Here is a 16,612-nt window from a genome sequence, read left to right on the forward strand (position 1 = left end):
TTTCTCATACACAATCACTATATAATACTCTTTGGATTCTCAATGCCATGTGGGAGGGATACTTGTAAATATTCAAATCCTGCCCCAGCCCCCCCAATATAATCTTGTGTTTTCTATTTCTAATCCCAATCCTCTTTTGAAACAAAAACATGACTGCTGGGGAAAAAAAAGTAACATCTTTCCTAATGCTCCTTTCCTTGTTCCAGAGGAAACCCTTCTGTGTGAGAAACTTGTAAGTTATATTTTGGTAGTGAGAGAGGTGTTTTTGTTAAACGACTGTCAAACCTTTTAAAATCATCTTTGAGTTGGCCAGAAGGCAAGTAAACTGACATTAAATACAGAATTTTTATAAACTCCTCTTTCAGCCCTAAAAGAAGCACTGAGAAACGCAATCGTGAGCAAGAGAATAAATACATTGAAGAACTTGCAGAGCTGATTTTTGCAAATTTTAATGATATTGACAACTTTAACTTTAAACCTGACAAATGTGCAATCTTGAAAGAAACTGTGAAGCAAATTCGTCAGATAAAAGAACAAGGTAAGAAGTCTAATTAATTGACTTTAAATATTTTGTCTTGATTGTTATTTTATTTTTGGCTAACCTTGATAGTCTCTTCAGCTTTTCTTTAGCAAATTCCCATGATTTTCATTAATCAGTAATGAATAATGCTGTAAAGTCATGTGAATAGAGTGTGTTAAGTATAATATTCAGTATTTTTAAAACAAGCTTCACTGAAAATTGTTTAGAGAGAGAGAAAATCAATCAGTCTGATGTGTGTATCTAATAGAATTGAAATCACTTGTGCTTTCACAAAAGTTAAACTAACAGATGGCTTTGGGGAAGAAAAAGCACATACTCTTACATGGATGATGAATCCATGCAAAAGAGAAATAGTCCAGGAGAATGGGGTATGCAAGTGTTCTGCATACTCGTTTTGCTTTCTTTTGTTGGTATGAATAGATATTGTGGACTAAATTATCTGCGTCCTTTAAATGATGACATCATATCCTCGACTACAATAGATTTGAAACTATTCTAATCTCTAGATAGGGTCCTGTTATAAATGTAAACCACAGAACGTGACAGTTTTCTTCCTGTTCTTTGTCTAGAAGATTAGTTTTGTATTTCTTTTCTTTTGATATATTTCCCATTCAAAGAGAAAACCCAAATCTTTTAGAAACTTTAAATTTTTTGGAAGTGGGTTTTGTGGCACAGGTCTGTCTAGGCAGGCACACTGCAGGTGTTTGGGGCAGATTCAAATTCTTAAAGTAGGTGCATATAATTTTTCTTTTAATGTAGAAGATTTATATCTCTTCATAAATTGTGTTTACATTTGTGCTTTGATTTTCAAACACTTTAAACATCTTTCACTTTTTCGCATTTGTGTGGGAAAATAATTTTTCCTTTTCTATGCTGTGTGTGTAAAATTATAAAAGTGTAGACTGCATGTTTCATAATTTAGATATGTATTTATCTAAATATATAAGTAGATCTACAGTTTTAGACATCAGTCTATTCAAAGCTAAATGGAAAGTGGAAAGAGTCAGATTGTCAGTTGCCTCCATAGTTCTAACTGATTAATCTTAGGCAGTGTTCCTATTTCTCAGCTTGTTCTCCTCTTTTTGCTGTTAGGTTGCTGTGAATTTTAAAGTGGATATTCTAGTGATGTTGCCATGCCCCTTATTAGAAGTATACTTGTTAACCTGACACAGTGTCCATCATTGTTTTGCACCTTGCTGGCTTTTGAGATATTCTTTTTCCCTTATTTTCTTCATCCTTTTCTCAAATTTTTTTTTTTGGCCATCACCAAGCAACACATACTCCTTATCTTTACCTGAGAAAAGGAAAAGGACAAAAAAATTGTGTTTTCTCGGGTGCACAAAGGAAAATCTGCTAGTCCACTTTGGTAATTCTGTTAGCAGTTCTAGAAAATCTAGTCTGAAAATCTGGCTCTAGCTCATGGTAACTTTGTCAAATCCAGGGTTTTATTGTTTAGGACCAATTATCACAACAATAGTTTTCATATTGTTATGAAATATTCACAGTCACCAGACATGTAAACTATTGAAGTCATCGAGGGCCAGAATTGTGCCAAAGCTGAACATGCAGTTAGTTTTTTGAGGTCATAAAGTCTTACTGCAAAAACAACTGAATATGCAGTCCTAAAGACAGACTAAACTGCTGTGAGTACTGTTTATTTCAACAAGTAGAAGTAGTTTGCAACCTCGAGCAATAAAGACACTAAATTGCTCTTTTTGATGTTGATTTGTTACACAGGGTTCTTCAGTTGAGGACAATTAGATGTTCTGTTAACTGAGTATCCACATAAAACTCACAGCTGGTACAGACTGACTTTAAGCCTCTAAGGGGCACTGCAAAACACTGAGACCTTCAAGGTGGTCATTAGTAGCATCTCATAAGAAAGATCAGAATATTTGAAATTATTCCTTTGAGCTGATAGAGGTTTGATACCTATTCCTACATAGGACCTACTTCTATTTGTTGTAATAGCAAATTTAAAAGGCTTTTCCTTTTAAGAAAAATTCAAATGACAGCATACTCTGAAACACAATATTATTTTTAAACAGGCATTTCATTAACAAAAATGTCTCACATATATTAAAAGTCCAAATTGTACAAACAGTACAGTACACCTGTTTTCTGTTGAGTGCCACATAAAGCCTGACATAAGCAATGCAAACAGTTTGGAGACCTAGTGAGGCTATTACTATTGCTCTCTCATGTTCTATAGGTAGTTTATCACCTCACATTGGGAATCCTGCACTTAGATATGCTCATCATTTAAATGTATTAACTTTTGGGTTGTTCCAAATCTTCCTGATTGGTCTTCTACTGTAAAGACCTGTTAGAACACTTTGATAAGTGTCAAAACTTGCATTATCTATTTCCAAAACAAAAGTCATTAAAATAATGCCATACTTGCATGAAGTGCCATGAGACTTAGGTTAACAATAATATTTTCTTACAGTTGTTTTGTTGACTTTTAGTGTTATGCAGAATACTTGTAGGACAAAACTAAATGAATATCTTGAAACTCTTCAGTGATTCTACACCAACATGGACAAATTAAGATGGCTTAGTGATCACACATTGGGTCTGCTCTGCATTTCTTCCAAAGCAGATTAGATTAAATTAGTGAGAACTTAATTTACAGTTTTATTATTTAGAAGTTTTAGTAGAGGTTGTTTCTTTGAAATAATTAACTAAAAATTCTAATGGCACATGAAGATCTAATCGCTTACAAAAGCACAGTCAGTTATAAATACCTTGTAAAGCCACTAACAGCAACAAATTTTATAGCTTCTATTGAGATTTGTCAAGGAAACTTTATTCTAGGTTCTAGGAATGAGAACAAGGAAGGATGAAATGCAGATTGATATTTGTTTCCCATGTCTATCTAGTTGGGCTGGTAACTGAAAAAAGTAATAGATCTTTTACTTTAATAATACTATATAATTTAGTATAATGTTATCCTGAACTATTTTATATGCAAATATATACTTGGAGTACTTTATCTGTTATCTTTATATCGTTTCTCACAGTATAAACTTCAGAGATTCCTAAGTTGTGGTATGTTAGAGATTCTGTTTATTACAATTTGAAGGCAAGTTATAAATGCATGTGTAAAGCTAAATTAATTAAAAGAATTCAAGATATTTGGAAAATGTAACCATTACATGAAGTTTTAATATGGGTTTTGAAATGGTTTTAGTAATTGGGAAAGTGATGACAAGTTATTTTACAAAAGCTTAATTTTCTACTGAGGACTTTCATCTTATTATTGATGGATGGAGATTTTGTGAATGTCCATAGGAGATGAAAAATTGTGATTATAGCATGAAGATGAAACTGAAGTTGTATTCTTGTAAATCTTAAGTGGATATCTCTACTGGGGATTTGAGACTTCCTTCAGTTTTTTATTTATAACATAAAAGTAATTTGGAACAGTTGTGTTACGTGGTCACTGAAGTGTAAGTTCTCATGTTGTTTGCAGTCTGTGTTAAGTTTCTTGGAAAGGATAATGGCCATATATGTTGCAGATATGTTCGTAATGTGTGCAAGCAAGTTCTGATTTGCACATGCTTAATTTAAAAAGCTTGTGTTAGGCACGTTAAAGACCATTTGGAACAAACATTCATTTATATGCCAGATATCCAAGGAGCTATAAAGCCATTTGATTGTTCTTAAGAAATATGCTTAGTAAAATAGTGTCTGATTGATTTTAGGATCCTATCTTATTTTAAGAAGTAACTTCAGCACTTAAGATACTAATTTCTGTCATATAAGTACTGCTGAAAATGTTTTCATATCTGAAGACAGCAAAATTCTGACAGTAAATAAAAGTAATCTGAATTTTCTTCTTCCTTAGTTGACAGTTAGTTGAACTGTTTCACATCAATTTCATTTGATTTTATTCCAACAGTAATCATTTTCCTTTGCTCTTGTCACCAGCCTGACTCACCTCATTATGGTAGCGGGGTTTTTTGTCCTTATTTTTTGATTGCTTTGTCTCTGTTTTGCTGGGTTTTATTTCAGGGTTTTGTGGTGGTTTTTTGTTTCGGTTTGGTTTTGTTTGTTTGCTTGTTTGTTTTCTTCTTCTTTTGGGTATAAAGCAGGTTATAAAAATTAAACCCTTGCCCTTAGTTTGCAGCTCCTTTTATCTGTCATGCTGGCCCCACTCTCAGCAGGTAAATGATTCATCTTTTAAAGCAGAGACTATTTGTCACATTTCACTATTTGAACAAATCCTGCTTCAGACTTCTAAACTTCCTTTTCTTCATTATCTAGTTGTGCTTTTTTCTTCATTATCTAGTTGTGCTTTTTTCTTCATTATCTAGTTGTGCTGTCTGAATATCAGCAATGCAGTAGGTACAGAGGATACTGAAGATCACCTTAAGCTTCTTCAGCAGTTTCTGCAGCTAAGTCTCCTCTGACCTCTTTGGTTGGAGTGCTGAGGAATGTGTCCTGACAAAAGTGCATCACAGCGGGTTGTTTGGTTTTTTCCCAAGTCCCCTGAGTTCCTTTTATTACTATTATACTATTATATTGCTTCCTATTATTACTATTACTTTAAACTCCAGGTCTCCATCTCTTATTTCTCCCCTTCTATTCTCCAAGCCTTTCTGTCTTCTGTAGCATTTTTTTAAGATGGCATCCACCTGTCTTAGATTCACATACAGTGGGATATAATTTACTGTGGTAAAGTATCCTCCAATATGATTTCATGTCACTTCCATTTTCCTGCAGAGTTCAGTTTTCATGTGTCACTAGTTTCTGAAGAGGTTTTGTGTTCTGTAGATCAGCTTTTCAGTGGTTTAGAGAAGGGATATTGGGTGGCAATTACCAGTCTAGCTGTTAATGTTCACTTCTGAGTTGTGAAACAGGTCTTGTTTTCAGAATAGCCTTAAAAGACAGACCTTGGACAGAATGAATTGCCATGTGAAAGCAAAATAGTGCTGGGAGAGGGAGAAGTACTTGATGAAGAGAGTCATGCATGGAAACCTGTATGAACTTTAAAAGAAGGCTTGTTAATCATATTTATCTTCTTTTTCTGGTTTCACATTCAGTAGCAAAACCAGTTTTTGCTTCCTTGTAGCAGTACTATGTAATCACAGGGGCACTCCAGCAGATAGAATATTGTTGCCTCCAGCACCAGTATGCAAGTAAAATCACTTGCTAAAAGAAAGCAGTATGGTCTTAATGCTGTAATGAGGTGTTGCTTTCGCTGCTTCTACTTTGAATTTATCAGATCTGTATTTAGATTCATATTTCACAAGGTATTTAAGCAACTGCCTAACTTTAAGCAGATGAGTAATCCCTGTTAAGTCAGTGGAACTACTTAAAGGTTCAAAGTTATGTGCATAAATATCTTGTAAAATCAGGATATTAAGGCAAGAGAGCATATGCAGACTTGTGTTTTGTTTGTCGGTTTTTGTTTTGCAAATGTTTTACTGGGTCAATTTTACTGTAATTATATTTTTTATATTAATCGTATTTGAGATGAGTTATTCAAATTTTATGCCAATTTTTGAATATTTTTCTTTTTGAAGGAATTCTACATGGCTATCGCTATTTGTATATACTGTATTTTCAGTCTGATAGGATTTTAAGACTGAATTAAGTGTCACAGAATTTTGTGCTTGAAGTCAAGGAACTTATGCAGAGCATTTACAAAAAAAAAAAAACAAAAACCAAAACAACAACTGTTACTGAATTTGCTTTGTTGTCTCCCCTGCCTGCCACTGGGACTGATACATTGAAAGTGTCTTTGATCTTCCTCTGTACATTGTAAGGCTTTCTGGCTAAATATGCAGTTTATCTTGACTTTACTACTTGCATGACTCCAGAGAACTACTGATTCACTGAAGAAATTAAAGTGCTTTTAGGTAATGCAGACCATCAGTTTCTTTTCTGCATCTGGTAAAATGTAGTCATTGCCCAGCAGACCCAGCAAGTGGGAAGCTTCCTGGTGTTTGCTTATTTTACTGGAGTTGTGTATCATGTAGAATACTTAGCTGTGGAAACCCAGGGCAAGGGGGATACCCCCTTGTCTGCCCTGGGGTGCTCTGACTCCCAGGCAAACACTGACTTTGACCCTCATTCATGGAGAAGGCCTCCTAAGCCTCAAAGTAAACCAGAGACCACAAAAGTGTGAAATCGATTGTAGAGATTGTAGAGAGTAGTTTAGTATGTCACATGGGTGAGAAATTTAGATTTTAGGATTTTTAGCATATTGTAGAGAGATGCAATCTGGAGGATGCAGGGTGTTGTCTCGAGTTCCTTTCTTTTTTCTTCTTCTTCCTTCTTCTTCTTGGGCTTGGGTGGTGTCTTGTAATTGGGCAGAAAAATCCACATTGCGGACCTTTAGGGGTCAGTTATTGGGTTAGAAAGGAAAATAATCTAGGTGTCACTCTTTAACTGGGTAGTTTACTTTTAGATTAGACTTAAAAAGACCTCGCGGCGCGAGTTTGTTAGCCATTTTGTGCTGTTTTCACGCATGTAAGGTCTGAGTGCAGACAGTGTGCTGAAGTCTTGATAAGATAACAATAAAACAAGAATCTGAGGACCGAAAAAGTCCTGTGCGTCTGCTTTTCCTGACAAAGAACTGCTTCAAGAGGGTTTCCCCCTGCCAGGGGAGCCCTCAGGGAGTTGCCTGACGTGGGGCCCACAAACTCACACTTAGCTTAGACCTTATCTACACGTAAGTTAAGGCGTTTTAATGATACTAATATTCTCCTATGGAGGCAGTGTTATAATGTAATTAATATTTCTCACTGAATAAGTAGCTGAAGACGCTTTATGACATATAACTGTGTCCACACTGGGATCAAACAATTAACAGAGGGGGATTGTTCAGCATGGAGTGGCGTAGGCTCTGGGGAGGCCTTATTGCAGCCTCTCGATATGTAAAGAGGGCTTACAAGAAAGACAGAGAGAGACTTCTTACTGAGGCCTGTAGTGCCAGAGCACGAGGCAGTGGTTTTGAGCAGAAAGAGCATAGAATTAGATTGGACTTCTTCCTTATGAAAGAAGTTCTTAATTGTGAGGGTAATGAGGCACTGGAGCAGGTTGCCCAGAGAAGTTGTAAATACACCATCCCTGGAAGCGTTCCGATCCGGATGGGATGGGGCTTGGTCTAGTGAAAAAGTTCCCTGCCCATGGCAGGAGGGGTGGACTAAGTGATCTTTAAAGCTCTCTTCCAACCCAAGCCAGTGTGTGATTCTATGATTCTCTTGCTTCAAGAAGACAGATAAAAATGATCAAGTGTGCAGGCTGCAAACTAACCTGTGGAAAATAAGTCAGCTGTTGAAAAGCCCTGGTTTCACCATCCCTGCTCTCCTCCTGATCATGAGTTTCCATTTCCTCCCTAACTGTGATAGTAGCATTTCTGCAGTTGTGTGCTGAGCCTGACCAGAGTTTTTGAGGTGGCCTGTTGTAGAGGATCTGTCTCACCCTGGGTCCTTGCTGGGGCCCCACTCCCACACAGGTCCAAGTGTATCAGCCATGACTGAGCTACGGGCCAATGCCCACAGCTGTCCTGATGTTGTTGGGCATTGCAGGGTGTCACTTAATGGCTGTCATGTAACAAGACATTGCTCTTGACCATGGGCTTTAGCTTAGTCAGTGACTGATTACTTCCATGCCAGAGATAATTTGCTTGAAGTTCTAGACCAAAAATCTAAGCTTTGACTTCAAGTTATGGGTCAAAGTTAAAGAGAAACTGAATGTTAGTCCTAGCTGTTGAGGTACTGGTCCTTGTTATGTAGAAATAGTCATTACTGGTGAGTGCTACAGGAAAACTTTCTTGTTTGTTTTGCATCCGACTTAGTTTGGGAGGGACGTCTTTCACTTTTCTTTGGTCTTTGTTTTCTTTTATAAATTCTAAATGTCCAAAAGAAAAAAAAAATTAAAACTAGCAAAGTATGGCTGTTTACTTTGTATTATATAGCTGCAAAAATGATTGCACTGTAAGAGGTTGTGATCTATAACACCAGTGCTGGGTAATACTATAAAGGACTGAACTGCTTCTCCTATATTTAACCTTCTTAGGGGGATATTGCCAAGTGTTCCCTCTTTGTTCTTTACAGGAATATCTTCATTAAAGATTTGGTTTAGTTATTTTAATATGTAATGATCACATTATGGTCTGTGTACTACTGCAATTGTAGTAAAAATGTCTTGCATAAGAGAGATGGAGACATCTCTTCCTGAAATTTTGGGTTTTGGAGGCTGCCTCCTTGGTAAGTGTATTGTTCGCAGGCTGCATTTAAATTGTCACTGAGCACTTTAAACTTCAAAGCTTCACAGGTTTGTTCAGGGTTTTTTTTTGTTTTTTGTTTTTTTTTTTTTTTTTTTTGTTTGTTTTGTTTTTTTTTTTTTTGCAGTTTTTTTTTTTTTTTTAGTTTATCATGTAATCTCTTAGGAACTGTAAATATAATAAATTCATTCAGCATTTTTATTTGAGGGGAAAATAAAATGCAGAAATATAGACTGACATCCATCCCTCCACAATATGGACTAAGCTTTTGAATCTGGTGTTTCTCACCAGCTGTTCTGTCTTTAGAGGTGTGGTCAGAAACAAAGGCCACGTTTAAGTGCAAAGAAATAAATGCTGAGCTTAGGTGTTAAAGAACAATTGTAGCCTTCTGATTTGAGTCCTGATGATAGTGGTTTTAGTCCCTTGTTGCTGGATGGTTTGCAGTGTAAAAATTGCTGACTGTAGAACACCAAATCTTGCTGTGTGCTTTAGATTAGCAAATGCAACATCTTAATCTCAGCAGCACATAAAGCAAGTAAATGAAGGAGATTTCATGTTACCTTGGCTCTCTGTCTGCAGCTTAATTTATGGACTAGCAAATTAATTCACCATGAATAGTGATGATACTTCTGTCAAAAAAAGATCATCTATTTTAAGGAATCTAGCTTTTGTTACACAGCTTTTATCTTTTCTTTTTAAAGACTGCAGCTTGAAAAGCAATAATATAATATTTACTCATAATAGGGTACAATGCCTTTCATACCATGTTTGAATCCTGAAAACCTGTGGATTCACAGCACATTGAAGAAGCATTGATCAAAGGCTTCTCTGTGTTCAAACTAGAACCAAGATAATTGCATCTGTTCTAAGTCATGCATTTTGTTATTGCTGTAAAACATTCTGTGTATGGACAGTTAGTTGGAAGTAGGGGTCCTTGAATATGAAATCACCAAGGATATGAAAAACAATAAGACAGCTACTTCAGCTTTCAGCTTCTTTTAAGAAAACCCTCAGTGGGCAACTGGGGGAAAATCACAGACTGAAGATTGAAGGGTGACATAGCAAGTGATCAGTTGCTTGCTGTTGAGCTCATAGTGAATGCCGTCAGACAAATGACTAGAGAGTCAATACATACATGGTTTCTGTTTCCTTTCATCATTATGGGGTGTTGGCACATCTCTATGTATTTTACAAGACAAGGGGTACTCTTAATATATTCCCTGCGCACTTAAACACACACATACTCCCCTTCCTTAACTTGCGCAAATATCAGAAGGGGGAGACAGAAAAGTACATAAATTTAAATTCTGCTAAAGTGGATAACTCCATAAACCATAAATCCATTAAGTAGATACTCCATAACTGGAGGTGCTTCAGATATGCCCATGTTATCTGAATAAGTATCCACATGCTTCTTTGGATGAATCCGTGTAGTACATCCCTTCACTGAGGCCCAAGTCATCTCAGAGCAGAAATGCATGTCCCTGCACCTTGCTTTTGCTCACTGGCATGAACCAGAATGGAGCTCCACAGTGTGCCTGCCACAGAGGGCTCCAGCACACAAAGGCAGGATACAACTGGAATTTGTGACCAACTCATGCAGATGGGGCAGATTTTTAATGGGAAGTTAACTGAAATTGGGGGCAACTTAATGAAGGAATTGGTAGGTTCTGTCAGTCCTCCCAAATTCTGAATGTTCTTCAGAATATGCAGTGAAAGTTTTTGTCATGATGCAGGAGCTGGTGAAATATTTTGGGATGTGTTACAGAGAGCTGGCTAGGCAGTTAGAATGGTCCCTTGTCATCTTAAGATACGTGATCATGAAGAGCACTAGCCTCATACTGGTACTTTTTCTCCTGAGGCACAATTTCCTAGAAAGACTTGGAACAACCTGCAATTCCCATGATTCTTCTGAGGGATATAACTTCCAGAGACAAATTAGGTGTGTGCCTATATTCAGCGCTGAAGAGGAAGTGTATTTAAATATAGCATTTAATCTACTTGGAAATTTAAAAAAAAAAAGTGAGGAAAAGATACCAAGGTTGTAATTTCTAAATATAGATTGGAAACCTCAGAGGGACCCTCATTTAGGTTTTTTTTGGTTTGTTTATTTTGATGGTTGGTGGAAAAAATATCAAGGTATTTTGTGGTAATAACATAAAATTCTTCCTGTCTTGGTTCTTTTGTAAAAAACTTTTCACCATCTTGGGTTGAAGGAAAGATCTGAATGTTTGGGGGGGGTGTGGTGGTTTCTATCTTCAGTTGTCTCTTCATAGCCCCATTAACTCCTGAATGCAATGCTCCTTGTCACTAATTGTCTAAAATGGGGTTTTGTATCGAATGGATTTTCTTTGTATTTTCAAATTTCCTCCTATTTTTTGAAGGGTTTTATTTTTAAGCCTGCACTGTTTTCTCTTCTTTTCAGTTACTGTCCTGGGTTTTTTTTTTTTTCACGCCTTCCTCAGTCCTTCTGTCTCTTGCCTTTGCGGTGGCTTTAGCCATAATTTTACGACCAGCAATACCATACCTGTGACAGTTTTATTCCATTCACTGTCATCCCTCTGATAATGGTTTTACTCTTAGCTGCTGCAGTAAGAAATCATCAAATAGTTTAGGGAATGTGAAAAAAGTTACTAATGAATCGCTGACTGTTACACTGATGAAAATCAAGGATTATTGTGATTACTGTTGACTTTGAAAGTTGAGCCACCATCTGTCTATCTGCAAGAGGTGCTGATTTTAAGTGAACATTGTAGTACAGATTGTCAGGCCATTGTAGTTAATGTTCAAAATATGTTTGCAGTTGGCAATCTAAAATGTAAATATGCCCAGTAAGCTTTTTTCCCATTACTCTTATATATCGGTGATGCAGGCAGAGAAGCCAGTCTGTAAAACTTTTATTAAATATAACTGAGGGAGAATATTGGCTTTCTCAGGGTCATTGTGAATTATGATGCAAGAATAGTCTTCCTTTCTCTGAGCTGTGTGATGGTCATGGGCATTGCCACTTGTTCTTTCAAGCTCAGACAAGGAGCATATATCCTTTATCTCAACAGCTTAAATGCTTTCCAAAGGAAGGGGTATGGTTTCTTCTATTGTTTATGTGGGGATTTTTGTTGGGTTAGTTGGTTGGTTTATTTAATAAGGACTTTGGCCCCAGTATTCTTAAGTGTTTAGGCTGAGGTGAGCACACAATACTGTGGAAATAACAGCTGTTATGTAAAAGGTCTCACCTCTTGGTGTTCTAATGGGTAAAATGTAAAATGAGGAGCAGGCACCCATATTCCTTTTTGCAGGCAAATAAGTAAACTGGAGACTGGAAGAAAATGTTCTGGATTATCATTTCTGATGTAATGCTCAGGCTTGGTTGCAAACGTGCATTACCGGCCTTCGTGCCAGAGGGGGACACAGCTGGAGGCAGACCATAATCTTCAACAGTTCCTGGTTAAAGCTACATGTGTTCAGCATTTTCAGGGTGATGATTGCCCAGCAAGGGCCCCTCACTCCCAGCTTGTGCCATGTCAGGAGTTTGGGGCTGGGAAGAGCAGCAAGACTACAGAGCTGGCTAGGCAGCACCCACTGGCACAACATGGGGCGTCCTTCCCACTGAGCTCCTAGTTGCCCATGGAGAACTGTTGGGGGACTGTTAAAACAGCTCCAAGTTTCTCCTCAGAAGAGAACTGATAAAGCTTACTGAGAAAAGACAGAGAACAATCCCATTAGGGTTTAATCATTTTTCTCTTTATGGATTATACTGACATATTTCAGACTGGGTGCTGATCCCTGCTTCATGAATCTGAGTTAGAGAAACAGAAACGGGAGCGCCTAATTAATTAAGTTTTAAGTATGGTTCAGTCTGTTGAAGGGAGCCCATTTGTACCTATCAGTGCTGTTAGCAGATGTTTTAAAATGTCTGCTAATTAATATGTGACAGAATAAATTAATACAATTGAGGTTAAAAGTGACTTTGTCTGGATGTAAATCATAGCAACATGATAAGCCAAGATTTTCTAGGCTAATGAAAAAAGATCTCTTAATTTTAGAGAATATTTTAAGCAATGCAGGTTCATAATCATTACCTTTCTTCCCACAGCCACACTGTATTCATCATGTACCTGAAGTAATGTAGCCACTATTGAAATATATGAAATTTATCTTAAAACACAATTTTCTAAAGGACTTGGATTAAAAAATCCCTTTAAATAACCAACATACAGAAATAAACAGTTTCTTCTAAGAAGGTTTTGTTTTTCCATCTGCTTTCTTTGCAGTAATAGGAAAGTTTCTGTTTCTAAATTGCCTTGAAATTTTGGCTGAGGCCTGTGATGGTGGGTTAGACAAGTAAGGAGAGGGCCCCAAGCTTCTATTTCTGAACATTGGGCTGTTATAGAAGAAAACTTTACTTGTCCTTAATGATTTAGTGCTTTTTTGCAAAAGATTTATCCACCGTAATCTGGACTATTAGAAACAGTAGGAGCTCTGTAATCCATGTTAACATGGACACATTAAATTAAAGCTGTTTCTGTTCTTCCTTAGCTGTCTTCAATTATCTGTGCTCCATTTTGGCCTACATTTTATTATGGAAACTTCTTTCGTAGGGAGCCCATGATCCATCACATTTCTTTTTTGTGGACCACATTAGGTCTCTTTAAAACTTAGGCGGTTGTCAATGGCAATTCATAAAAGCAGAAAGATCTTTGCCTGTTGTTGTGGATGATCTGGTGTGTCACAAAGATTTATTATCAGCGTCCTAAAATAAGACAGATATTTTGTAATCATGGCGATGTGGCATTCGAAGAAAGGGAGTCATCTGTTTCCTTTTAACAGCTGGTTGAGTACAGAAGAGTTAGACTTCAAGAAATAGACTCTGGCTAGATTAATACTCCTCTCTAGCATGTTATTTTGGCCTAAGTTTTGGAAACCCAGAAGTTTAATTAGCTTGGCAACTGCATCTGCAGATTCTAGTCTAAAGAGTGTTAACCCTTATTTCTTTATTTTCAAAATCTGGCCAGTTTTTTAACATGTCAGAGAAGCAATTGGAGGGCTGTTAACATTTGTAAAAGCAATATATTCTTTCTGAGACCATGGTGAAGCCCTGTTTTGAACTAAATTAGCAGATTCTGCCATGTTTTTTGTCTTTGAAAACATTAGCTCAGCCAAAATGTTAAAGAACGTTGGACTCCCACCATTTAGACATTCATATTAATACTGTTTTGAGAGGTGAATTATCAAAATAAGATGAGGTTACTCACTCAGTAAATATCTAACACTTATAAAATTGCAAATGCCAAGAAATACAGTAAAATTTTCTGTCCTAATTCAGCACATACCAAAGAATATAATCATTTTGTTAAACGAAGTGATGCCAAATATTTGTATCTAATATTTTGGTGCAGAGGTCAGTTAGCTTGGCTCTTTCTTTTGAAATGCAGCCATATTAATGTAACAGATTTTAAGTCAGTGCTGATGGCTGTGCAGCATTTGTTATCATGCACAGTTGAGTAGTTTACGTGAGTGTTTTGAAATCATGTAAATAGCAACAGATGCAAAACCATTTCCTGGATGTGTTTGTGTATACAGCTACAGATACATATATTTGAATCTGCTTATCTGATTCTAGCACAGAATAATAAGTGACTGATTAAATTGAGGGTATTTTGGGGTAAGGCACTGACAGCCAATGTACTTAATCTTAACACGTGTACTCCTTTATTGTTTGAGTACTGTATTTTAGGCATTTATTAAATACTGTAAATTACACTGTAATCGATCAGATATTTGTGATTATACCGGTTACTAGACATTCTTAGGAAATGTAAATGCAAAAACAGAACCCCAAACTCCTGTATTTAAAAATGTATTTTTAAATCAGTGAAAATTATAAATTATCAGCATCATCTTGGATTTTGGCCTTTTGAGAAGGAAATTTCCTGGGCAGGGCACCTTTGATTAATTTATTTAGATAGTTCCCTAATCAGTCAGTATACACTAGAAAGATAGTGTTGGTGGTCTTTCTGGGGAAAAGAGAATATCTTTAAAACACCAGAATATATACATGTACATTTAATTTTTCTGATTGGAAGTTAAGCACAACCTTTCATATCATATAACAGCATATGTTGAACATACTCAAATATTTTAATAAGACAGGTCTAAAAATTTTGCAGGAGTAAAACTACCCAGTTGTATTCCTTTCCACCTTTTGAAAACTTAGTGGAAAAGGTTAATGGTGCAGCATGTCCAGGAATTCAACAGGTGATGGTCATGATGGAATCTTAATTCCATGTTCCAAAGATGAAAAACAGCTTTCCACTCACAATGTGGTAGTTAGACATATCACCACAAGTTTAAATGAGGCATGGGGTGAGAAATAGTTTCGGGATTCGGGGTTCCTTTCAGTCTTAGTTTAGATTTCACTTAAAGGGTAATATAGCAATTGTCTTTCTGTGTCTTTACTGATAAATAAAAATAGTAGAAATAATATCAGCAAAGACTTTATTTTAATTGCTGCATTGTTTTATATTTTTATTGTGTGCTGGGGATGGATCAAGCCATTGAGGATTTGGAGTCCTGGACTTTAGTCTTTGCTTGAGCAGCAGCAGAGAGAGGGTTGTATCTCTGGGTTTTACTTCAGTCCCCAGTTCTGAATTTACCAGATACTAGGGACCTTCTAGGGTAATACCAGGTAAGAATAATCTCTTGCCCACTGCATTAAGTAGATAAATCTGTGGATAGTAGCCACAAAGTTCTGTAAATAATGCTGTTTCTGTGAATAACATCACTCTTAACTCTCACTGTTATATCCCAGAGTTAGCAATCTTTATATACGTTATTTAAGTGTATTTATGGATGTGTATTTATTTATGTGTATTCTGCCTTGCTGCTCTGAGTGGTGCCATGTGCCAGGAATGCAGCACTGCAGTACTCCAACTCATGGGACTTGGAGACAACTGGATCCTGGGATCAGGGCAGGAAGGAGTGGGCACTTCCACTGCTGCCCCTGTCTTTTTCCTTACTTCCAAGAAGCAGACCATTGAGTTTTGTAACAATGAGAAGAAAAAGAGGTCATAGATGTTGATGAAAGCAAAGACAGCAAAATGTGGGGGAGGAAGAAACCAAGGAAAAGGTAGTAAAATGCTTATTAATGTATTTAGCAAAAAATACATACAGAGATAATCGGCTTCTTTCTCTCCAGCAGTTAAATATTATCTTTGGTAAGTTGAATTTCATTATTTTTGTCCTTGTTCCAGTTTAACTGAGCTGGGGGCAATTATTTCTCAGGCAGTACTTCTTACAGAAGGTGTATTGCGTGATAAAAATGCTGACTTGTACAAGAAAAGAATGATGGCGAAATGTCAAAATTATTAAGAGAGAAAACTAGTATTAATTTTAGGTGTTAATACTTCCATTTGTTGCTATTCCTAAATCCATCGTGGGTTTTCAGTGCTTCAGTTTTCCTTTCAGTGTCCATGAAAATTTTATATGCTGGCTACTGTTACTGAATTTTCTAAGAGTGGGACTTCACTAAAGGCTTGTAAAGCTGCATGAATGTTTACCTATATTTGATGGTTTTGTGAGAATATGAAGCTTTCCCTAGAGTTAGTGCCTCAGTGATGCTTCTTTACCATGGGAAGGCGGGGCAGGTACCTGTGGGATAGGAGAGCAGCGGCACCAGTTAGAGCAGCTTGCACTGGAAAAAAGAAACTGCAACGTTGTAAGTGCTGCTACTCCTGAGCGAGTAATTTCACTTAGAGCTTTCCAAGGGCTTTTAGCTCAAGCCCTAGGGTCATTTACCATTTAAGTGTGCTTCCACCAGCAGTAGTAAATACGAA

The 16,612-nt window shown here is 36.8% G+C and overlaps 1 protein-coding gene across 4 annotated transcripts in view; it reads left to right on the forward strand.

The window, feature by feature from the left end:
* NCOA2 (nuclear receptor coactivator 2) overlaps positions 1–16,612 on the forward strand; it is a 189,482-nt gene that overhangs the window by 115,441 nt on the left and 57,429 nt on the right. For all 4 annotated transcript variants that reach the window (XM_068186972.1, XM_068186965.1, XM_068186980.1 and 1 more), the window contains one exon: positions 366–538. In XM_068186972.1, the coding sequence (XP_068043073.1) occupies positions 366–538 (173 nt within the window). The remainder of the gene's footprint in view (positions 1–365; positions 539–16,612) is intronic.

This window comes from Anomalospiza imberbis, chromosome 1 (genome assembly GCF_031753505.1).
Source record: "Anomalospiza imberbis isolate Cuckoo-Finch-1a 21T00152 chromosome 1, ASM3175350v1, whole genome shotgun sequence".
NCBI classification, from domain to species: domain Eukaryota; kingdom Metazoa; phylum Chordata; class Aves; order Passeriformes; family Viduidae; genus Anomalospiza; species Anomalospiza imberbis.